We start from the raw sequence: 24,304 nt of genomic DNA, 5'->3' as shown, positions 1-24,304 counted from the left end.
AAAGCTTCTTATCAGACAACTCAGCTGACCGGTGTTTGTTAAATATGTAAGCACTAAGTTGGTTCTTTGGACCCGACTCATTGCACCGACTTCTAACCTATCAGTGGGTGGATAACCTATCAGAACTTCAAATACTAATTTTTTGCTGAATAGTTTTTACTTTTTGTTTTCACTTTTTTTATATTTTACGTCAAACTTGGAGTTTTGTAACCTTAAAATGTGGTGACACCACCACAAGCGTATATTATGTATTTGTTAATGTTTTGAATCCCGGATGATGAACAGAAAATGTTATGAGAGGTGAAGAAAAAGAAAAAGAAGTTGGGTGGAATGGAGGGTTAATCTAAAACTTCACCACACATCACCTAGACAGAGGGGGAATAAAAAAAACGCTAGAACACGACCAAAAGACGTCTGCGGAAATACACACACATATGCACATACGTAGATACCAATACAAACATCACCCTACCTTACCTTACCTTACATTACAAATCTAAAATTTCGTAAGCAGGAAATTCTTAGTTTGCGTCTAGTTTCATACTTACGTAACAAGATCTCTGCAGTTGCATCTGACCCCCTTTTGACCCGTCATTATAGTACTTTCGTACCTACCTACACATCTATATACATGTGTATATAGATAGACTGGACGGAGTGACGTGTTGTCATCATTATTTTGTCACTTCACTTATGATAGGTATCCAGTACATACGTACATATACACAGACATATTTTATTACTTACTACCTCGTTAGTCGAGAGGTCGCAAGTGCGACTACTGAACAAGGGGTCTCGTGTTCGATTGCCGGTTCAGCCAAAAATGGGTAGGGCTTTTTTCGGATTTTCGAAAATTTTCCGGTAGTAACACGGAGTCTGGAATTGTGTGCAGTATAATATGGCAATAGGCTCACCCCCTATAACATGGGACTTATAACACAAATGGTGGATCTCAGTGCTACTTATCTGGTGACCACAAAAACGTTTAGTTAGGTTTGAAATTCAATCTTCTAAATTCAAATTTAACTGTAATGTGCTGCATCACACACAGATCCGAAACAACAAAGAATTGTTCCCTACAGGAATTAAACGCGCGAGACATTGCTCAGCAACCCAGCCCAGTCAACACTGTACAGTCAATTTCTCTACTCATCACTTACCGTACATTTATCAGCATTTAATTTCCATTTCTCTATGTACATACGTCATTTCTTTCTACTACACACACACACACACACACTCACACACACTTGCACACACACACATCAGATTTATCAAGATGAATGTCTACCAATTCATATGACAAGATCAACAATGAGTCGCGTGCGCAGTCATACCGGATTTCCACGTAACAAACCTTCCGGATTGGCTGGCTTTATTTAATAAAGAAACATGGCGCACAGATCGAGCTATACAAAACCAGTTTATCTTGGTCTCGCTTTATATGAGCTTTTCATATATTTGACAGTCAGTTTATACTGGTTTATATAGCTTGTCGTGTGCCTATTATTAAATTTTCACAGTCATTATTCGAATGCACGCGATGTTTAGGTATTGTTGTTTTATCTTTTTAATTTATGGCTTTCTAGTAAAATTATTGTGTTGTACTTTGTTGCAGTTTTGTTAGTCGAGTCGTAAGTCGCAAATGGCACTGGTTAGTGGTGTAACTATACCGTTTGTGGTATGTGGCTAATGCATTGGAAGAGCTCCTCTTCCTAATATGAATAAAAAATTGTTCAGATGAAAATTTCTTAAACTGAAGCCGCTCTTGCCACCCTATAGCTACGCCACTGACACTGATGACCACAAAATAAAATCTTTTTATTCTGTACAAAAGAGGGCCAAGTGGAAACTATCGTTTTCTTTATCTTCTCCTCCAATAATATCCTTCTGATTTACTTTGTTGCGGGATCCAAGACAGTCATTCATGTCCGTGCGACGCGCCAGACTTCAGTGTTCCAGTGTTTTCATGGTTGTATCTACTGTAGATTCTGGCTTACAGGCGTTACAGCGGTTTTCGGAGATTAAGACGAGCTTGTCCCATAAAAAAGAGTGTCAAGAAGGGTTTGCTAGAGAGTACTTACCTAATATTCGTACGTCCTTAATTTCCAGTTGCGCTTAATGGCAACCGGGGAGGTTCCAGCGAAGTAAAATTCCCACTCCCTTTAATCTCAATCCCCAAAAAGCTCTCCTTTTGAAGGTTTCCCCCATCAACAAAATAACAACGCTCCAGTTCGCCCACACGTTTAATCTGAACTCATTTCCAAGTCGTGTATATCCTTATCCGCAATTCAATGAGCCTGGATGACGCAACAACTGAGTCACAAAGAAAGTTCAGACTGCAGTCACGTGTACTGCGTATACGCAGCTAAATTGTCAATTTATGTAAGGGAATGACAGTTGGAGAACGAAATAGGAAATAATAATCGATTGTGAGAAATAGAGAGTATGATCGTGTAACGGTATTTAGTATTATAACATTTATTGATTACGATTTTTATATTGTTTGATTAGGTTCGATTCCTAGGCAAAATGTGATTGGGATTTTTCATTGTTTTTTATATCGTTACGCCTTTTATCCCCGAAGGGGTGCCGAGGTGCACGTTATGGCACGTAATGCCACTGTACTTTTCACAATTCATTTTATATACGTGCCATGTAATAGGTAGTGAGACTATTGCCATATACCGGGCACATTTCCAGACTCCGTGCTACTACTGAGAAATTTTCGATAAACCGAAAAAAGCCCAGCAATACTTCGCCCGACCCGAGAATCGAACCCGAGACCCCTTGCTCGGCAGTTGCACTTGCAACCACTCGGCCAACGAAGCAGTCAGGATTTTTCAATGACTGGTGTAAAATGATAGTAAGGATGAAAAACAATTCTTGAACTCAAATATTACCTAAATCCTTATCGTAAATAAAATAATGTTCCAAATAAGGCTATATCCTGTCAACCACTTAAGTATCGAATTTCCAATCGATTTACATATTCGATAACGTAATCGATTCAATTGTATTGACAAGAAACCTGTTGATAACTTCAACGTAGTGTTGGGCATTTACATTGAAAGTAATGACAACAAATAATACGCTTTATAAATATCGATTCGAGTGTAGAGTGTCCATACAAAGTTGGTTAAGTGAGACTGTCTTATTGCCATGAAAATATTACACTATCCCTAAACTTGCGATTGATGGAATGAATATATAATACTATCACTACATTTCTTAAGGCGGGAGAAGACATTGGATGGTTTTCGATCTCAAAAAAAAACCCTACATTTCGCGACTAAAGGATTACACATTCAGCTGAGAATGGGCAACAATAGTGTCTGATAAATTTAAACCTTTTAAACTTCGATCCCGTACCCGCTTAACAAACAGAAATTAGAACAAACTCTCTCATGTAGAGGAGCTATGAGCTGTTGCAAGCTGATAATAATTTTGACTAAATGGTTGGCTTAGTGGCTGGGTAACCGGCTACCACGCAACTTGTAACGAGTCCTCTTTGTATGATCCACAAATTGTTGTTTCGGGTCTTAGTGTCTTATGTATGTGAACTTGTACGTTTGTAAACGCACCCACCACACAGGAGAAAATCCTAGTGTGGGGCTACGGTTTTATACAAAAAATATAGTAGTTAAAAGAGGTAGTCGCTCCACAAAAACGTATGAAGAGTTAAGACAAACAAGGACACCCAAAAATAGCCAAAATGTTTATTATTTGTGTTGATAATATTCCTGTGTTTTTCCTTACAAAGGATTTTCTATCGAACCTTTCAAACTAAGCTTTCCCTAATCTAATAAGAATGTTCACACACAAACTATGGCATATTATTCTTTCATTTTACTCAGTTTTCGTTTTATTAAAGGTTCAAATTCGCAAAGGATTTAAAAAGAGATTTGAGAAAAGAAGAATATTTGTTTTAAAAACAGGATTTTGGTTGGTCGAGTTCGAGACTCGATTTCCATATTACGTTGGGTGAAGTGTTATTGGGTTCTTTTCGAGTTTGTATTTGCGCCCGTTATATGAGAAAAGTTAAAAACTTCTTATTATATAGGACGTTTAACTTGACTGTTGAAAACCCCTATTGGAGATCAAAATGCGCAAAGTTATGTAGCCTTATTTTGTCAATGTAAACATTTCGTCTGTTTCTTTCTTTCTTGAACACGATAATACTACACCGACTTATGTAACTGTAGCTTCTGCTAGCAGTTTCGCCCGCGTTCCCGTGGGATAAAAAGTATCCTATCACCCAAGTCAGCTCATACCCTGTCTTTTTTTTTTTTTTTTTTGAGGGTGGAAAATCATCCTATGACTTCTCCCGCCTTGGGCGAGGCGAGAGGGAGTGTCAGACTCTTACTGACTAAAAACCACCCCGTTCCTACTCCTGCCCGTCGAGCCGGAGCCCCGGTAGACCCGCTAGGTAGTCCGCAGCTCCGGATTAGGCATCAGCCCTACTGGGCCCCATCTGTGGTGGTCTGATGGCTCTTTGAGGCGCGCGCAGAACGCGACGCGCCGCACGCACGGGTCTGGTTTTGGTCGGGCGGCGAGCTACCCTTGCTCACCGTCCGCAGACCCGCACTTACGGTGGCCGGAGATCGTCGCGCGATCCCCGACGCCCGGAGTGTCTCTCGCGACTGACTGCTTCGCAGAAGGAGGAGACGGCATCCCAGTCCCCCTCGCTCCGCACCATGGCTTGTATCAGTGCCGGATGCGAGAGGGCGCCGTCGCCGACCACATCCCTGAGGACACGGCGGTGCTCAGCCCACGCAGGGCAGACCGCAAGCGTATGTTCCACCGTGTCCTCCGGGCGGTCTTCGCAGTGATGACACCCGGGCGTTTCCTCCCGCCCTATCAGAAACAGGAACCTACCGAAGCTTCCATGTCCGGTAAGCACCTGCGTCAGGCGGTAGGTGAGGACGCCGTGGCGCCTCTCTAGCCACTCCTCAAAGAGGGGACTTACCGCTGCAATGACAGCGAGCCTAAGCTCATATCCTGTCTGAATACCAAATTTCATCAAAATTCGTTCGGTAGTTTCATCGCGATTGACGGACAAACATCCAAAAAAATGTACTTTCACATTTATGATATTAGTGTGATTATGTTACATTTCGTATCCATAAAAGTTAACCTAAGCCAACAATAGATAAATTAAAAATTTAAAACCCCCGACCTTAAATCTTAATTTCCCTTTAAAAGTAAAAAATAATAAAAGAAACCTAATCTTAAAGTACCTAAGAATGTACTAATAATTCTAAAAAAAAATACGTCGCGTTGGGGGACCGCTCCTAATTATTTCTTACTTCTCTACGATTTGTTCATAAGTATCACATGCTTGGTGTTAACATTAAAGTAAATTGATGTTTAAGTACTTAACTATAACGCAGAAAATAGAAATATGGCGGCGCGGGTGCGGTGTGCAGTCCGTATTCATGGCCCCCAACGCGACATATTTTTTTTAGAATTATTAGTACATTCAGAGGGCCTTTAAATTAGGTTCTCGTTTATGTTTTCGTTCAACGCAAAGTACTCTTCGGGGGTCTGCTTTTTAATATTATTTCATACTTTTTATAGGTAGGTTAGGTTAAGTTAGGCATTGGTGCAGGTTTTATATTTTATAAAATAATTAATTTTATTTTTATTTTTTTTTAATTTTTTTATTAAATTTTTTATTTTTGTTAATACGAAAAAATGATATCTTTCAATATTTCTTTCAGTGCGATTTCATTTGAGACCCCATCCCAGTATATTTGCAGACCTTCGGTTAATCTCCCGCTTACGTTACTTTCACCGCCCATAACTTTAAAACGGCTCAACCGATTTTCATCAAACATGTCTAAGAACACTCGCACATAAGTCTCCTTTAATACGAAAAAAATCTCTGCATCCGTTCGGGAGTTAGGATGCCACAGACAGACAGACAGACAGACAGACAGACAGACAGACAGACACTTCAAACTTATAACACCCCTCTTTTTGCGTCGGGGGTTAAAAATACATAATGTCTCGCATGGACCTGAGTTCCGACACACAACATGTTGTATAAAAAATACAACTCAAATTATGTCCACCGTTTTACATGGTCACCCTACAGCCAAGGGAAACCCGTGGCGTTACGTCATACCACAAAAGTCTTTAATATGACGGATTCGACGTACAATTTCACATTTTTATTAACATACAGACAAGACATACAAACGGTATGTTCCCTATAGAAAGCATTGACGTAACTATGGATAAAACACGTAATGTTATGGTTTCACACTATTAGCTTGAAGCGAATTCTTTGAATAGTATTTTTGATCGTGGATTGTTATTTAAGGGTTGGTGGTTTCTATGTTATCATATCATAAACAGCCTGGATCAGTGCCCTTAGTACGAGTTTGTTTTACGTTGAACAAAATCGAAACAAGAGTGCGTTCGGTGCTCAGATTGGCCAGCGCGAATGAACCAACCAATGAGAAAGTTCGTTTAAAAGGTTCAGGTTTATCAAAAGGCACGGCCTGGGCGCCAACTCTTGAAACCAATCTCAATGCCAATGCAATTTCAATACAATAAAATCTCAATTATTATTCAATGTCAAAACTATACACTCGTAGCTGTTAAATAGCATTCAGAGTACAGAATATATTAAAGCAAAAATTAATACCATTCAGTTCATTCAATATCTTTCTATAACTCAAGAGTATGAAATTTCACAATATCAATGTTGATCCATTGAAATTAGATTCAAGAGTAAGTACTCAGTTCTCTGTCAAATGTGTAGGTCCCTCTTTCATTAGTGACTGTGATAATATCAAATATTGCGTTAGGTATCTCAACAAGTCTAAAGTAAAAACATGTTTATATGATTGTGGGCTCTTATAGAAATAAAGTATACGTTATGGAGATTATTTTCTTTTAAATTACATTGTATATTTACCCTCAACGTGCCTAAGCCCGTACTGAGCGAACATGGTGATTAATACTCAAACCTTCTCTGTATGAGAAGGAGTCTTTGGTCACCAGTGGCCACTTATATAGGCTACTGATGCATGATGTGTGATTGACTATAATATAAATGAATCAATATCCAATACGTCTATAAGATAAAACTCTTATTTATATTAAAGATGTTTTAAAATGTGCAAATCATGAGCCTTTCACAAACAAAACTAGATATTACGAAACGATTGCCCTTAAAGTAAGCGTTCACTAAAATGGTCAAGAAGGCAAGGTGTGCGAGCGCATCTGATTCGCGCGTTCACGAGTCGGCGTCTGCGCGTGTAATCGTAGCGCTGTCACTTCTATCGTATGGTGCAATTTGTAAGCTACCGTAAAACGGGGTGATAGATATGGAAGAGGGTGAATAAATGTTAGGAAAATGTTCTAACATGTATTCACCCCATACCTGGTAAATATACACCCCTCGATTTCTATTCACTCTGTATTACGGTATTATTCTGTGATTACTTTAAATCACATTAAATTTATTGACTTCACGGTTTGCGCGGTCGCTGGGCAACTGGCTGCCGCGTAACGTGTTTTTTTTTAAGGGGAGAAAATCATCCAATGACCTTTCTCGCCTTGGGCGAGGCGAGAGGGAGTGTCAGACTCTTACTGACTAAAAACCACCCTGTTCCTACTCCTGCTTTTCAAGCCGGAGCTCGCTAGGTAATCCGCAGCTCTGATTCACGTACGGAGCAACTCTTTGTGTGATCCAAAAATTGTTGTTTCGGGTCTAGATGTCTTATGTATATAAAACGCACCGTAGTTTTTTTACAAAAAATAATGTTAAAAAATAGTAGACACAAGTAAGTAGTCACTCCGCATAAACTTATGAAGAGTAAAGACTGACATGTGTATGTAAACATGAATGTTTGTAAACGCACCCCTCGACACATGAAAAAATCATAATAATATAGTAGAGCTACGAATAAAAAAAATATACCATCATCCAAAATTGATGATGGTTTAAACATCATTAACACATTGAACGCCGTGGTGGTCACCGGTGACCGACGTTAGCGGAGGATTTGCCTTCAACAGTTTTCTATTGGCAGTCAAAGACTTAAAAACAAAACCACATCGCTTTCTGCTTATCCTTTAAAAGTTCTATTTAAACGTCGATGCGTTGAGTCAAAGGGCAAGTGACTGGCTAGACTTGATACCGATCTAGATAGTTTTATGGCTAGCTTCTAAATGGAAGTAGATTACAAGTTTACAAGGATTCACTTACTCGCAAGTAACTAAGTACTGGTTATGCAATCACACTTATATTTTAACGTGAAAGTTTGTTTTGATGTTTGGATGTTTGTGCGTCAATTACGCTGAAACTACTGAACGGATTTTGATGAAATTCGGTATACAGACAGGGTGATAGGATACTTTTTATCCCACGGGAATGCGGACTAAGCCGCTGGCAGAAGCTATAGTCTTTAACTAAGTTTATCTATAGACGTTTCATTCAACTGCCGATATATTATTGAGGCCTTATATTTTACTGCGTGTTACAAAGTTATACATATAAGGAAAATTCTTTGATAAAATGATGTTTCTCGTGTTCCTGTGGCCTATTTAAAATATAGGTTAACGTTGTTCGATTAAAATATGGCGGTAAAATATACATACATAAATATGCTTCGGTACGAATGGGCCGGCTCGACCGTAGTGATACCACGGCCTCACAGAAAACTGACGTGAAACAACGCTTACGTTGTGTGAATGAGGTTACCGGAGGCTCAATTACCCCCTTCTCAATCTTTCCAATCCCCGATTCCCCAACAACCCTTAAATTCCTAACCCCCAAAGGCCGGCAACGCACTTATAACACCTCTAGTGTTTCGATTGTCCATGGGCGGTGGCGATTGCCTACCATCAGGTGATCCGTCAGCTCGTTTACCGGCTTATACAAAAAGAAAAATAAATTTTACAAATCGATTGTTTCTGTGACTGATTTGAATTTCTGTCTAACTAAGAATTAATTAAACGGTCTATATTTAGGTACATATATACGTAATGTACCTACTACCTAATAATAATTTCGTTTAACAGTAAAAAGTCTTATTATCATTAGAATATCTTCACAATTTCGTTATGATAACATAGGCGAAGTTCCCGAATTATTGTTATACTTTGTCAGGGTCTTGTACCGAATAATTATTATATATTTATATAATACGAACTCAGAGTCAGAATAACAACTGTAGACTTATTTTTGCGTTCAATATTACGGAGGGCGGAGGGTCGAGCCTGTTGGTAACAAAACTTATTTCTAATTAATTCATAAACTCATCCAACATTATGAACTCAATTTACACAAACACACAACTCATTGAACAATTGGGATGGGAACAAAAATATTATTCGGGAATAATTAAAATATGGGAGATATAGGTACTTAGATAATATACATTCAACAGATTTGAATAATCATTATCCATTTCGTTGATAAATTGTATAAACATGCTTGACTTTTGACTTTGGCTTTAAAAAATCGTGACGTAATATTATATTCCTATTACCTCTAGTTATCATCTATCAGTCCCCAAAATCTACAATCCTCAAATCCCTAATCCCCCGCAACACACTTGGAACATCACTGGTGTTGCAGCCTGTCCATGGACCCGGAGCTGCGGACTACCCCGGAGCTGCGGACTACCTAGCGGGCTTACCGGGGCTCCGGATCGAAAAGTAGGAACGGGGTGGTTTTTAGCCAATAAGAGTCTGACACTTCCTCTCACCAGAAGTCAATGGATGATTTTCCCCGCTCAAAAAAAAACCTGTCCATGGACGGCAACAATGATATTGAGTTTGGCTCTATGTTCTGTGCTCTGAAGTCTGAATGCTATTTTAACAGTTACGATTGGGGTTGTATAGTTTTGACATTCAATAATTATTTATTAATAATTTTATTGGATTGAAATTGCGCTTAGGTATACCACATCTGCTCATTTGACGTTTTATCTTATAAAAAGTATATAATATATTTTCCTCTACCTACATTTATTCAGATACACAGACTCTATTAGTTAGAAAACAAGGCTACGTAAACAATATAAATTAGTTTAGTTACCGTACTTGTTAGATCAAGTTGTTATAACTTTGATTGACAGTACACCAAGCGTAAGGTTGGGTCTCACTGCTAGCGATCGTACATTTTAATTGGTTTGGCGCAAGCCAACCACATAGACCTATAAACATAGCAATTTGTGAAACTGGATCTAAAGTCTCTACTTTAGCCTTTGCTAAGTACCTATGTTTGAACATACTGATACAATGAAATGTGGTCCCTAAGTCGTAAACGTGTGAGTTTTGGATTCTGCAACAAAACAAAGATTTCATTGAAGTAAAAGAAAAGGAATGGTTTTAAAATTTCACAGTTTTGTTATTCTATCTAGACAAGCTAAACACGGCACATAGCGTATCTATATATTAATACGTGATGCAAAAACTTTGGACCACATTTTACGAAAATTGCGCGGACGTAGGAGCATAAAGTTTGGTATACTTATAGTTTATGTGTAGGAGAAGTGCATAGCGCTAATATTTTTCAAAAATAATGCTTATAAAGTACATTAAATCAATAAATAAAACATTACACACACATGCATAGTATCTGATCGTATTTGACAAAACGTCAAAATCGATAGACATTGCGATGATATTCTCACGTCTCATATGAAAAGAGTTTTATAAAAGAGTTTGAATTAAATAAAAATTATCCTTCAACGTACGTTAAGTGGTATTGTAAATTAAATCATATATGGTCGAATTTCGGCCACTAGGCGACCACTAGTTTTATTAAAATCGTCAACACTCAACCTATGACATAAATACGCTCCAACTTGAACCACAACCCATTCATTAATTTTTAATTGTTCGGCCTTGTTTATAAGTGTAACAACTGTTTAATATTTCAAAAAGCACTGTTCATACCTTTTTGTAATTAAGAAGATTATATTCAGGATTGTATGGTTAATGCTTGCTAAGTAGGTAGGTGGGTAGCTCGCCGCCCGAACAGAACCAGACCCGTGCGTATGGCGCGTTGCGTTCCGCGCATGCCTCTAAGAGCCAGACCACCACAGATAGGGCCCAATAAGACTGATGCCCGATCCGAAGCTGCGGACAATGTAACAGGTTACCAGGCGCCTTAGTCTGCTATTACAATTGTCTCAGAATGGTCGACCATTTTTTGGTGCGGGAGAGATGGAGCTATGTAAGTTGTATAGCTCCTTCCCTCTTGCATTGCTCAATAATCGACCATTCTGACACAATTGTAATAACAGACTAAGACCCCAGGACTCCGGCTCAAAGCAGGAGAAGGAACGGGGTGGTTTTTAGTCAGGAAGATACTGAAACTCCATCACGCCCTAAAAACAACAGTGTTGGGGAGAATACGGTATGATGTAAATAGCCATTTATTTTATAGATAAAATACATGATAATGAATTAAATACCAAAATACATTATAAGAAACATTAGTACTGTCGTAACTAAGAGTTTTTCTTACAAAATCAAGTGAACGAACAGAAAATAAATGACAAGACAACTCATTTTAATAAACTACTCGATTCAAATAATTTATTTTAAACTCGATAAAACTTGACAAATTACTGAACTTGCTTAAAACCATTAGTTCTTTTTACCTGTCAACTTACTCTCATTTGAATAATGTGCCTTAAACTTAATACATCAAAGTCTAAATTACTAAAGTTGTCAGGCAATCAATAATTGGTTATGCGATAGTCGTTGTACCTATCTATATTTTTTTAATTTGTCACTTTTTCTTGAGAAAGTTTACATGTAGTTAGTTTACAATATAATAGACGTAGTATATTATGTTTTACGTAAATATTACGTCACTTTGGGTATCCATATTATGTGTGTAAGATTCGACCTACGACTTTTGACCCTCTAGTGATGTGTACCTTAATTCTAGTTTTATCGATATCTCGTTTAGCTCACGCAGTTTGATATAAGTTTTATTATTGCTAGTGTAAATCAAATAATGTTGATTATTAATATGTTTGTATAAAAGGTAGATATATTATCAATTTAATACAAAATTAAGCGACTAAACTGACTTAACTAAAAATCACGTTGTTTTACGTACATTAATGGAGAAAATCTTTACTAGTTTCGAGTCACAGAGGTTCATCTCATCTCTTCATCATGAGCAGCACGCGCAGATACTAAGTACAGGTAGAAACTAGTAGAGCTTTTCTTACGTGAGTAATTTAGTATGACTCACGATAGTTATTATAATGACTAAATTGACTTTAAAACGTACTACCTAGCGGTTTTACCGGGCCTCCGGCTCGATAAGCAGGAGAAGGAACGGGGTGGTTTTTACGTGGTGGTCAGTGAGAGTTTGACACTCCCTCTCGCCTCGCTCAGGGCGAAAGAAGCCATTGAATGATTTTGCCCCCTTAAATAAAAAGCTCTTCTCCATCCATAAAGACCGGCAACGCTTTTGAAACTCCTTTGGTTCAACGGTCAGGCCCATTTGTCGCCCTATCTCATAAAAAAAAAAACTATCGATATCCAATGAACTATCAAACAGTTAACAGCTACATCACTAACACGCATTATTGCGTACATTAAAGAGAAACATTCGAAATGACTTGCCCCATACTGATGCAATCGTAGATGAGATTTTTATAACGAAACAAATAGATGCCAATCTATTCTAAATAGCTACTGAACTATTACTTCATATAAGAAACTAAACAATAAGATTTGGTGTATTCAGATTAGCGTTTTAACATAGAATGGTTATGTAATGTTAGATAATTATTTTGTTTAAGTTCATGATTATATCAATTACCTACGTTGTTATTGGGTTTTTTATCGATATTGATTGATGATCGATTTTGTATCGATCGGAGTATAGAGTCCGCTCTTAGTACATTTCCAAACAAATACGCTTGACGGTACTAGATTATTTAACATTTTCTAAAATTCGTTCTAAGTAAATTCTCCAACGAACGCTTGTAGGTTAAAGTAACTTAATATTTTCGAAATTAGATAGGATTCGGTAATGTAAATAAATTGACCTTATTATGAAAAAAATTAATCAACTTTATAGAAAAGACACATACTGCCTTACTCAGACACATTTAATGATTACTATCCTATTCTATAACCTTCTATTCCTTAGTAACAGAAAACTATTGCTAAGGACTGGGTTAAGATACCATTTAACGCCTCTGATTATGGCAGTAAACTATTAGTTTATAGCATAAAGGTATATGAGCATATTCATGAGCATACGCACAGTCAACCCGCATTGAGCAAGCGTGGTGATTAATACTTAAACCTTCTCCGCGCAAGAAGAGGCCTTTGCTCAGCAGTGGCCACTTATAGACTGCTGATGTACTTACAACAACAAATACATGTAACGTTACGAATTTATAATATTAAACAATTACGCAAGTACTTTGAGAACAACTTTAAGCACAATAGCATTGAAAACCCCTTTATATACATAAAAAAAAAAAACAAATAAAATAATACACCGCCCAAATTAAATTGTACCTTCTCTTTTTGTTCCCAGCAATAATGAAATACCGGTGCGAGGTCAAATGGAAGAGAGCCCATTGTACACACAAAAAGAATTTGAGGTAATATTATTTCATAAAACAATACAATTTTACAGGGTATGTACCTACAGTCCACGTTACAATACAGAGCGCTACTTCAAAATCTAAATATTTATTTTTTATGGATCACGCCGGTAAACGAGCAGACGTATCACCTGATGGTAAGCAATCGCCGCCGTCCATGGACACTTGAAACACCAGAGGCGTTACAAGTGCGTTGCTGGCCTTTTGGGAGTTAGGAATTTAAGGGTTGCTGGGGAATCGGGGATTGGGAAGAGGGAAATTGCAATAATATTAACATCATCAGTTACTATAGCTTACAGCCGAAATACGACTTTCTCTCTGGTCGTTCCCGCATGTCTGAGGACCATGGTAAGCATCAGAGTTGCCGCCCCAGAGGGCAGATGATCTGCTTTGAAGAGTTTCTGTCCAGCATGCCTCTTAAAACCGTGTAATTTTGCGAACGAGTCCTTCACCTGATCGGTCTATCACGTTGGGGAACGTCGGCGCGATCTCTTACCTTCAGTGCTCCTAACTACAATATCTAGTTAAGTCTTTGACTGCCAATAGAAAGCTGCTGAAGGCAAATCTTCGCTAAAATCGGTCACCGGTGACCACCACGGCGTTCAATGTTAAATAATAAAATAGTTTTTCTAGGTTCTCACCACCTCTGCGGACTGTGTGACCAAAGTACGAAAGAATACGTTACTGGCAAATGGTAGAAATACGTCTAGGGCATAACAAAAACCTCTTAAAGTAAGACAGTCTTTCCCATAATCCCCTTGGGATTCCCAACCGCCTACCTACCAAACGAGCTACCTAGAAAAGATAAATGATTTCCAACTTGGGAATCATTGATGTTTTAGATAATGCTGCCCTTCCATTGATGGGGTATTGACAGTTTTGGGACATGGTCCAGTCAGTCATTGTATTAATAAGAGTAATTTAAATGAAGATCGCTATAGGACTGCACAAATGATGCAGTTAAAAACCGCAGAGAGATTCTGCTCTAAAGCGGGCTTATAATATAGCCAGTAATTACTACTAATTTTGGAACTTAAGCTGCTAACAGCTGATCATGCAAAAACACGCGCGCGTGCCTAATTTAGTTGTTTTGTTATCATCATGTTCAAAATAAATCTCACTACTCTGAAAATGTTTCTTTGGGAAAGTTGTTTGTAATCATGAAAACAATCACGTGTTTAAATATCGTTCACTAATTACCAGTCACCCTATATGAGATGTTTGATATACATTTGCTGCTAACTGTACCCGCATAAAGGGATACAATTTGAAAACACGACTCAGTGCACCGTTACAAAAAGGTGAAATTTTAATACATGAGCTTAATTGAAATGTAATGTGTAACGTAAAAGATTTAAAATCCCATGGCAACCCGTACGAAGCGAGGAAATCGTTAAATATGTACTAAATCCAATTTCTGAAAAACCGGCAACGCACTTATGATTCCTTTGATAGTGGTATCACAATGGGATGTGTCGATTTCATACCATCAGGTGATCCATCTGCTCGTTTTCCGACCAATCACATAAAATAGGCCTTTTTTAAACAGTACCTAAATTCAACAGTACCTAAATCACGAGTGGGCCGGCTCGACCGGAGTGATACCACGGCCTCACAGAAAACCGACGTGAAACAACGCTTGCGTTGTGTTTCGTTGTGTGAGTGAGGTTACCGGAGGTCCAATTCCCCCTTCCCAATCTTCACAAACCCCGATTCCTGAACAATAACGCTTAAATTCCTAACCCCTAAAAAGCTGGAAACGCCCCTGGTGTTTCAAATGTCCATGGGTGGTGACGTTGCTTACCATCAGGTGAAACATCTGCTCGTTTACCGGCTTTCATAAAAAAATCATAATAATTATTTGTATTGTTCTAGATTGAAGATGAAGGTGATGAATGGGAAGTTAGCAGGTCCAGGGTGCACCTGGGAGCTCTGATAGGCAGCGGAGCCTTCGGCAGAGTGCACGCCGCTCAGCTGGACATGCCTGGAGGGGAGACCATCACGGTAGCTGCCAAAATGCTCACAGGTACCCTTACCATACATTATGATGTACCTAGACTTAACTTCTGCAAATCTTTTAGGAGTAAGCAGGACAGCATGGTTATTATAGAAAAAGAGACTTTGCTAGACCCTTAAACCGAGACCCATTGTTACTCTTTAAGTAACCGTTTTCACAAACCACCCCTAAACCATAATTTTCTAACTAAAAATTACTTAGCGTGAAGGAGCCTACACCTACCAGTGTAGGTGTCACACCTGAAGTTAAGTGTTACCTACGTCAGCCTAAGGATAATAGGGCTTCTTTCGAATTTACCTAAAAGAGATTGCTAAACACGAGCTAAAACCACTAGACTAAAGAGACAGATTTTTTTAATCTGCCTTACAAAACCAAGTCACATTCTCTATACTTAGATGTCTACTTCCATTTTTTTTTTATAGGAATAAAGCGCAATAGGTACTTAGCTAATTTCGCATGCTCAACACAGATTACATAAAACGTCTAGCGCAATGGTTCTCAAAGTTGTCTGAACTACCACCTATCTAAATTAAGTTCCTTAACTCACGACCCACCTTCAGGGAACTCAGTGCCGGCGTTAGGGGGGGCGTGATGGGCCGTTGGCCCAGGGCGACAAATTCTGGGGGGCGCCAAAAAAATTAAAAACTACTACTAACACTTGATATTGCTTCCCTCAAGTGGGCGCCACAATATTTTCGCCCGGGGTGTCAGCCGGCACTGAGGGAACTAAACCGTTACCAATATGAAAAATAAAATACAGAACATTTAATTATTATGTTATCGGCTTACTCACGTAACTGTTTGACGAGGAACTCGACTAGTTTCAAGCCATGCTAGAGGCAGCAGTTTCAGTAGCAGCGCGACAATCGCCGCGTCGTGTGTCGCGGAATACCGTTCATGAATATGAGCCTCTAGCATGGCTTGAAACTAGTCGAGTTCCTCGTCAAACAGTTACGTGAGTAAGCCGATAACATAATAATTAATTTAGTATGTCTCACGAAAGTTATAATAAAATTACAGAACATTTGGTTAGTACGTCTTTCTACAAATCAGGCACACTAAAAAGCTTGCGACCCATAGTTTGGGAAACTCTGGTCTAGCGTCTAGGAAATGAAAGTTAGCGGTCCGTAATGTTCATGGATGCACTCTTGAACTTCTTGTTTCAAGTTATTTCTTAGATAACTTTGTAACGAGTTATTATTATTAGGGTCTTAAAACAAAATGTCCACCTTATAGGTTAGATGACTAATTTCTACTTTAAAGTTCGTGTTGTAGAGTATTTTAAAATATTACACACATATTTTTTATTTTCTTATGACAACTTCTTCTTGCTTACTTTCGAAAATACTTATCTTAATTTAAAATATCGCGTGACGTCACATCTAGGTACGTTTTATGCGTAGAAATGACGTATTTGCTCTCACTCCTAACAATTGGCACAATAAAACACAACGCAAGCGTTGTTTCACGTCGGTTTTCTGTGTCGCCGTGGTACTGGCTCTCCCACACTTACTTACACGTCATATATAATAAATAAATTTCTTCTGTTACAGAGGAAGTATCTGAAGAGGAAATGCAGGACTTCCTACGAGAGATTGAAATGCTCAAACACGTCGGTTCCCATAAGCATGTCATTAGATTAATAGCATGCTGCACCAGACGGGCGCCGCTCATCGCCCTCTTAGAACACGCCCCAAGAGGGGATCTCCTCTCCCTCCTCAGAGCAGCAAGAGGGAGAAAGAAAGATAATCAACTCTCCAACACTACAAGAAGAGTTGATAGCTCCCAAGGAAGACCTTCTGAAGGAGATTGTAAGTATTTTTAGCAGATAACAGAAGATATTACGTATAATTCAAAGTCAACGTCAAAATTATTTATTTCAAATACTTAGACCAAAAAGGCACTTGAATTTGAACTTTGAATAGACCAAAAAGTGCCTTTCAAAGTTCAAAGCAAATGCCCTCTAGTGAAGTTATTTGCTCGTTCCAAAGTTTAAATTCCTACGCAGAAGAACGAGCAAGAAATTCCATAGGTTAGGTTCCTTTTCAATCAGATTCACAATACAATTCGTGGTGTTAGGTTTTTTTTTCTGAACTTTCTGCACTTTCAGAAATGCCCCAAAAGTAATCTCCTTTACGTCGTTTGCTATCAAGTATCATCAAACTATTACTTGAAGCTTCAGAAAACATCTTTTGACGTGTCCATAATAAAAAAAGTGGGGAACAAAACAAAATGGAGACATCATTATTACATTTACAGGCAAACGATTAAGTTTTTAAATGGGTAGTTCAAAATAGCACTTCAAAAACGACATTTAAATGAATCAATTTAACGCGAAATGAGCAAAGTACCACATTAAAATAAGATAGCAAATAAAAGCTCAACAGAAATTTGGAACGCCTGTTGAATTTCTGTGAGCAATGTTTATTCTTGAACCTCTTCAATCAAAATATTTCAGGAGCTTATATTCAAAGAGAATATTTTAAAAGGATCGTGCAATAGATACGTATATACCAGACCTAATGTATATATATAGTACGATTTTAATGTTTTTTGGGTACATCTATAACAATGTGCCTGTATTTGCATCTCCTAATATCAGCGATTTTATGTTGTTCTTTTAAAGAAAACGTTGCCTCAGCCTAGGATTTCTTCCTATGTCATGGATGCGTTTACAAACATACAATTTCACATGCACATGACACCCGAAACAATAAATTGTGGATCACACAAAGAGTTGTGTGCGTAGCGAGCTACACGTTGCACGGCAGCGAGTTGCTCAGCCACCGCGCCAACCGTGTAGCGGCTTGTTTACGTACTAAAAGTAGATGTTACTGGTTACATTTCATCATCTCTGTCAACAAACGAAAAGCTACCTTACATGGATGGATTTAGAACACAAAACTGTACTAACAGGTCATTGTTTTTAATTCCAGCTGAATACACGAATCTAAGCGACTCGGATCCTGCGTTATCAGAGGGCGACGGCAAGTTGTATTTAGACAGTGATAAGAAAAAGGACCATTACGTAGCAGAACCTGCCCTCCAGTTAGATGGCAGCACTATGAGAGAATATGCACTACAAGTCGCTTTGGGCATGAGGCATTTGGAGGAAAGAGGAATCACACACAGGTAACTAACGTTTGTACTGATTACTAGCTTCTGAAAGCGGCTTCGCCTGCGGTCTCGTGGGATAAAAAGTCCTATCACACACGTCAGCTCATACCCTACTGTATTTTTTTTATGTTAAATGGGCCGATGATCTGATCTGTATACCAAATTTCATCAAAATTACAAGTCACATGTGCGATTGCCATGCAAGGGGCAAAGTATTGCTGAGCTTTTTTCGGCTTTTCGATAATTTCTAAGTAGAAGCACGGAGTTCAGAATTTAACCCAATATTGCATGGGACTTATAACACAAAATGCAATCGTGAAAAGTTGGTATTACGTGAATTTACGTCTCGTAATGTACACCTCTGACACCCCTTCGGGGATGAGGCGTGACGATGCGAAACGATGTAATATTTATATAGTAAACATACCCGACTAGTTTCATATGTTTCTTTATACCATACACCTACATAGTTTCCTACTTATAGCACCGAAAAATTCCGATACAGATACTGAATAACTTTCCATCTATGTGTTGTTTATTTGGATGATAATATGGGCTACAAGACGGATAAACATAACATAATATCTAATTACTTACACCGTTCGAGCAGAAAGATAATGATATCCGTTGTACCAAATAAAAAGACCTACTTACCTGCCTGTTGCCATCAAATCTCATTATCTTATTCTGTGATGTTAGTGTGGGAGAGCCATGCTTCGGCACGAATGGGCCGGCTCACAGAAAACCGACGTGAAATAATGCTTGCGTTGTGTGAATGAGGTTACTAGAGGCCCAATCTCCCCAATCCCCAACAATCCTCAAATTCCTAACAATCCTAACCCCACCAAAAGGTCGACAACGCACTTATAACGCCTCTAGTGTTCTGTGTTTCTAAGGGCGGCGCCGATTGCTTGCCATCAGGTGATCCGTCTGCTCGTTTCCCTGCTTATATCATACTTAATAAGAAACAATAACGAAAACTGAAATACGTTAATATTATATATTTTTAATTTTGTCGTATAAGAAAGCATTTCTTAGATAACACGACTGCTACGTCACCGCTCACATACGTAACCTACTATATCGTGACGTCATACGATTTTCGAATCAATATAGGTACTGTCGAAATTATTTCATTTTGTAAGAAAAAAAGCGTGTCTAATGATTTAAAGTAATCTAGTATATAGAAAGGAGGTTGCAAATTCTGGTCCCACCTTTCAATAGGTATTAAAAAACTCAACCGTTGAGTGCTATTGATAAAACTACAATGTTTAATAAAGAATAACTCTGAACGGACTAAGATTTGAAACTTGGCGCCATAGTAACTATTATTCAGCTCAAAGTTACCTATCCAATGACGTAACACATAGCTATTTGAAGGTGGAACCGGATTTCATGAAAACTTTGGCATCATCCTTTAAACAACGCAACCGTCATCCCTATTTTTCCGTCGTAGAGATATCTTTGACAGTAATGGATAGTGACTGACGGCAAATTCCAATAACCTACCTATCGGTAGATTTGCCTACCAGAGGTAGAATTTTGACACGTTTTATATGGAGCTTGTGTCAAAATTCTACCTCTGGTAGGCAAATCTACCCAAAGATAGGTTATTGGAATTGGCCGTGAGTCTATGTGCATAGTCCCTAAGCCAAAACCATGACGGCAGGAATTCAAAGCATCGTAATGCGCAGGTCGGTCGCTGTACGAGGAAAATACCGGCCATTTCCGAGAAGGGGTTCCGTTAACAGCTATTTTCCCGGGGTCCGTGAGCCCCTGACAAAGATATATTTAATTTAATAGAAACTCAGGTTGACATTCAGATTATAGGCCAAATAAACTTGTTTTTTACGCCATGGAAGATAAGGTTTGTTGTTGTTCCAATTAAATCACTTTAATGCATCCATGTATAATGTGGTGTACAATTTTATACAGTAATATGTTCCAACTATGGGCCCTATTGGGGCCTCTATTATTATTGAAGTTGCGCAAAAAAACTGCATTATTAAAGTCCGTAACCCATGCGAGTGAAGCCACAGGCATCAGCTAGTATGAAATAAGCTAAATACTGGCAAAATTGGGGCGTTCGATGCTCCTAAACATTCAGCTTTCGCGTTACCTAGCAACTGTTGCTAGGAGCTAACCTCAAGGTTGACGAATCACCCGATTTATTATATCCCGCAATTCTCAACTCTATATATAAATGGACAAATCAGGTTTTGCAAAAAATGCATGGGTTAAGTTATTTTCTCTCGTCAGTTTATAAAATAAGACGAGTAGTTATTGATATAAAAAAATACGTGAATACGTCTTTGAATTTATTATTACAATAAGTATAAGTATATTGTTGAAAAATATTGTTTAGCGTAATATAACAATCATTCTATCACACTTAACATTATAAATGTAAAAGTTTGTTGGTTTGGCTGTTTAAATGTTTGTCCGTCCATCACGTTGAAACTACTGACCGGATTTTGATGTTTTGTATACAGAGAAAGTATGCGCTGACTTGGGTGATAGGATACTTTTTATCCAAAGCTACTGGCAGAAGCTAATACCCAATACCTATACCTATAATTATGATCACATACATACATAGATAATCACTTTTTGTATCAAGTACTTACCTACTTACTATTCTTTTTTAACACTCTACTTCTCTACTTTACAGGGACTTGGCAGCCCGCAACATATTAGTGGACGGCACTGGTCTACTGAAGGTAGCAGACTTTGGTCTATCAAGGTCAGGAGTGTACGTCCACACGAGAGCCAGACCCGTGCCGCTTCGGTGGCTGGCTCCAGAAGCCATCCTGCATTCCCAGTACTGCAGCGCCAGTGACGTATGGGCATTCGCTGTTTTGCTATGGGAAATCGCAACGTTAGGTGAGATTTTTAATTGTCTTTTGTAATGCTTCTGTTTGTTACTGCGTTCACGTAGAAAAAAAATGACTTAAGACTTAAGTTTGATTGACATTCGTCTCTTAGTTGTGTACATCTAGCCTGTCCAAATAGACAAACATAATATATGTATTTTTTGTCATAGTAGTGTTTCTGTATCACTATATGTTTTCTTGTTTATAGAGATTATCATGTATTGTAGGTCAAATTCTTACTAATTTATTAGGTATACTTATACTTATACATAAATATATACATAAGTACCAATAAGACACCATACATTATCGCACATTCGATAAGCCAAGTGCTACATGAATATTTTTAGGACAATACCTAGTAAGGTTTTCTAAGCGATTTTTATAAGCACTTTGGCATACTTAACATATTTTTGGAAATTTCAGCACTTCCACCTTTGTCTTGTGCGATATGTCATTGTGCCTGTATGTACCGAAATATTAGCGATAATTAAACATATTCAGTTTGAATACAAGTACTAAACAAATTCCATTTATATTCCAGGTGGCTTCCCATACGCTGAGTTGAGTAATCACCAAGTACCTCCCTTCCTGGCCGGTGGAGGCCGTCTTCCGAAGCCAGTTCGAGCTTCAACAAGGCTCTATCAGCTCATGGTAGAATGTTGGTCGGAGAACCCATCAGACAGGCCAACATTTGCCGACATTGTGGACAAGTTGACAGTCCAAAAACAACTATACGTGGACTTAGACTGTGTTTTCCCACCTTCCGAAGAAGAACTTGGGTTAAGAGACTTTGATTTCAATATGGCTGACACAAATGGTTATCCCTACCGGTGATTAGTCATTGTTACACTAAAGACTGAATATTTTTTAATGTTATAATTACCACCCTATTTGCACATTACACTTGTATGATAATTTATGGTGTCGTTTTATTTTTTGTTTAACTAACTACTCCCGCGCGGTTTTACCCGCTCTGCTCGGCTCCTGTTGGCCATAGCATGATGTTGTATAGCCTAAAGACTTCCTGGATAAAGGCACTATCCAACACAAAAATTATAATTCAAATCAGAACAATGCTTGAGCTCATAAATTAGTTAAGCATAGGTATAAATGTGAAAATAAAAATAATAGCTTTTTAAAAACAAGCCTTTCTTACTTTTTATAACTTAATAAGTCATTGGGGAGGTCTATGTTCAGCAGTGGACGTCCAGTGGCTGATATGCATTAAAATTGTTTTGACATTGAGATTGGTTTCAAGAGTATGCGCCCAAGTATGATAATCTGAGCGCCGAACGACATAAACGTGTCGTTACGTTAAGGTAAAATTACTTGGGCTCGCTGTCATTGCAGCGGTAAGTCCCCTCTTTGAGGAGTGGCTAGAGAGGCGCCACGGCGTCCTCACCTTCCGCCTGACGCAGGTGCTTACCGGACATGGGAGTTTCGGTAGGTTCCTGTTCCTTATTGGGCGGGAGGAAACGCCCGGGTGTCATCACTGCGAGGACCGCCCGGAGGACACTGTAGAACATACAGTGGCGGTGTGCCCTGCGTGGGCTGAGCACCGCCAAGTCCTCAGGGATGTGGTCGGCGACGGCGACCTCTCGCGCCCGGCACTGGTTCAAGCCATGGTGCGGAGCGAGAGGGACTGGGATGCCGTCTCCTCCTTCTGCGAAGCAGTCATGCTAGCTAAGGAGGAGGCGGGGTGCGTGAGGGAACGAACCTCCTCACGCCCCAGCCGTCGTGAGAGACACTCAGGGCGTCGGGGATCGCGAGATGATATCCGGCCACCGTGATGCGGGCCTGCGGTCGGCGAGCAAGGGTAGCTCATCGCCCGAACAGAACCAGACCCGTGCGTGCGGCGCGTCGCGTTCCGCGCGCGCCTCAAAGAGCCATCAGACCACCACAGATGGGGCCCAGTAGGGCTGATGCCTGCCGGAGCTGCGGACTACCTAGCGGGTTTACCGGGGCTCCGGCTCGAAAAGCAGGAGAAGGAACGGGGTGGTTTTTAGTCAGTAAGAGTCTGACACTCCCTCTCGCCTCGCCCAGGGCGGGAGAAGTCATTGGATGATTTTCCCCCCTCAAAAAAAAAAAAAAACGGTAAAATTACTAAGCACTAGACCCTCTGAAGTGGAAGTGCCATAACAGGCGTTGCACTATGGGGGCCAAGGGGTTGGTCTACTAAGAGAACCCGCTGCCACCTTTAGGTGTAGATAGTGACCACCAGGGAGGTTTTAGTGAGGTAAAAATCCCACTCTTCCTAGTTTTTACCCCAAAAACCTTAAAAATTCCCCCCTTAACATAAAAAAGGCACTCTGAAGTGGACAATCAGAAGTAAATATTTAACATTGATTTTGAGAAGACCGATACAGATTTTTTGGATACGGTTTCCATAAAAAAATGCATAATAGTTCGTCCAATCTGCTTGAATATATAATTTTATCCGCGTCGAAGTGTCAATCAGACAAACGAACAAACATATTATTTTAAGCTTGATTACAATCTATGTAAGAAGTATGTGTTACTTGCACACTTGTTGCGTGAAACAGCATGCATCTTTGCTGCACCGACAAGGAAGTTCGAGCTGCCGACTAGTCCGCTCTTAAAATCGATGTATGGCGAACAATATTGCATTAAACAGCTACAAAATAAACTTTTTGTGGCTTTTCTAATGTGCATAATCTGTC

At 39.1% G+C, this 24,304-nt stretch overlaps 1 protein-coding gene across 1 annotated transcript in view; it reads left to right on the top strand.

Annotated features, from left to right (window-relative positions):
* Positions 1–22,542, top strand: part of LOC118269079 (tyrosine-protein kinase receptor torso) — a 155,523-nt gene extending 132,981 nt beyond the window's left edge. The window contains exons 5-10 of the mRNA XM_050702797.1: positions 13,544–13,610; positions 15,489–15,639; positions 17,184–17,441; positions 18,567–18,762; positions 21,419–21,630; positions 22,165–22,542. Coding sequence (XP_050558754.1) covers positions 13,544–13,610; positions 15,489–15,639; positions 17,184–17,441; positions 18,567–18,762; positions 21,419–21,630; positions 22,165–22,457 — 1,177 coding nt within the window. The 3' untranslated portion in view covers positions 22,458–22,542. The remainder of the gene's footprint in view (positions 1–13,543; positions 13,611–15,488; positions 15,640–17,183; positions 17,442–18,566; positions 18,763–21,418; positions 21,631–22,164) is intronic.
* Positions 22,543–24,304: the final 1,762 nt, after the last annotated feature.

The sequence above is a fragment of the Spodoptera frugiperda genome, chromosome 2 (assembly GCF_023101765.2).
Source record: "Spodoptera frugiperda isolate SF20-4 chromosome 2, AGI-APGP_CSIRO_Sfru_2.0, whole genome shotgun sequence".
NCBI classification, from domain to species: Eukaryota; Metazoa; Arthropoda; class Insecta; order Lepidoptera; family Noctuidae; genus Spodoptera; species Spodoptera frugiperda.
This window is presented reverse-complemented; position numbering and strand designations above follow the sequence as displayed.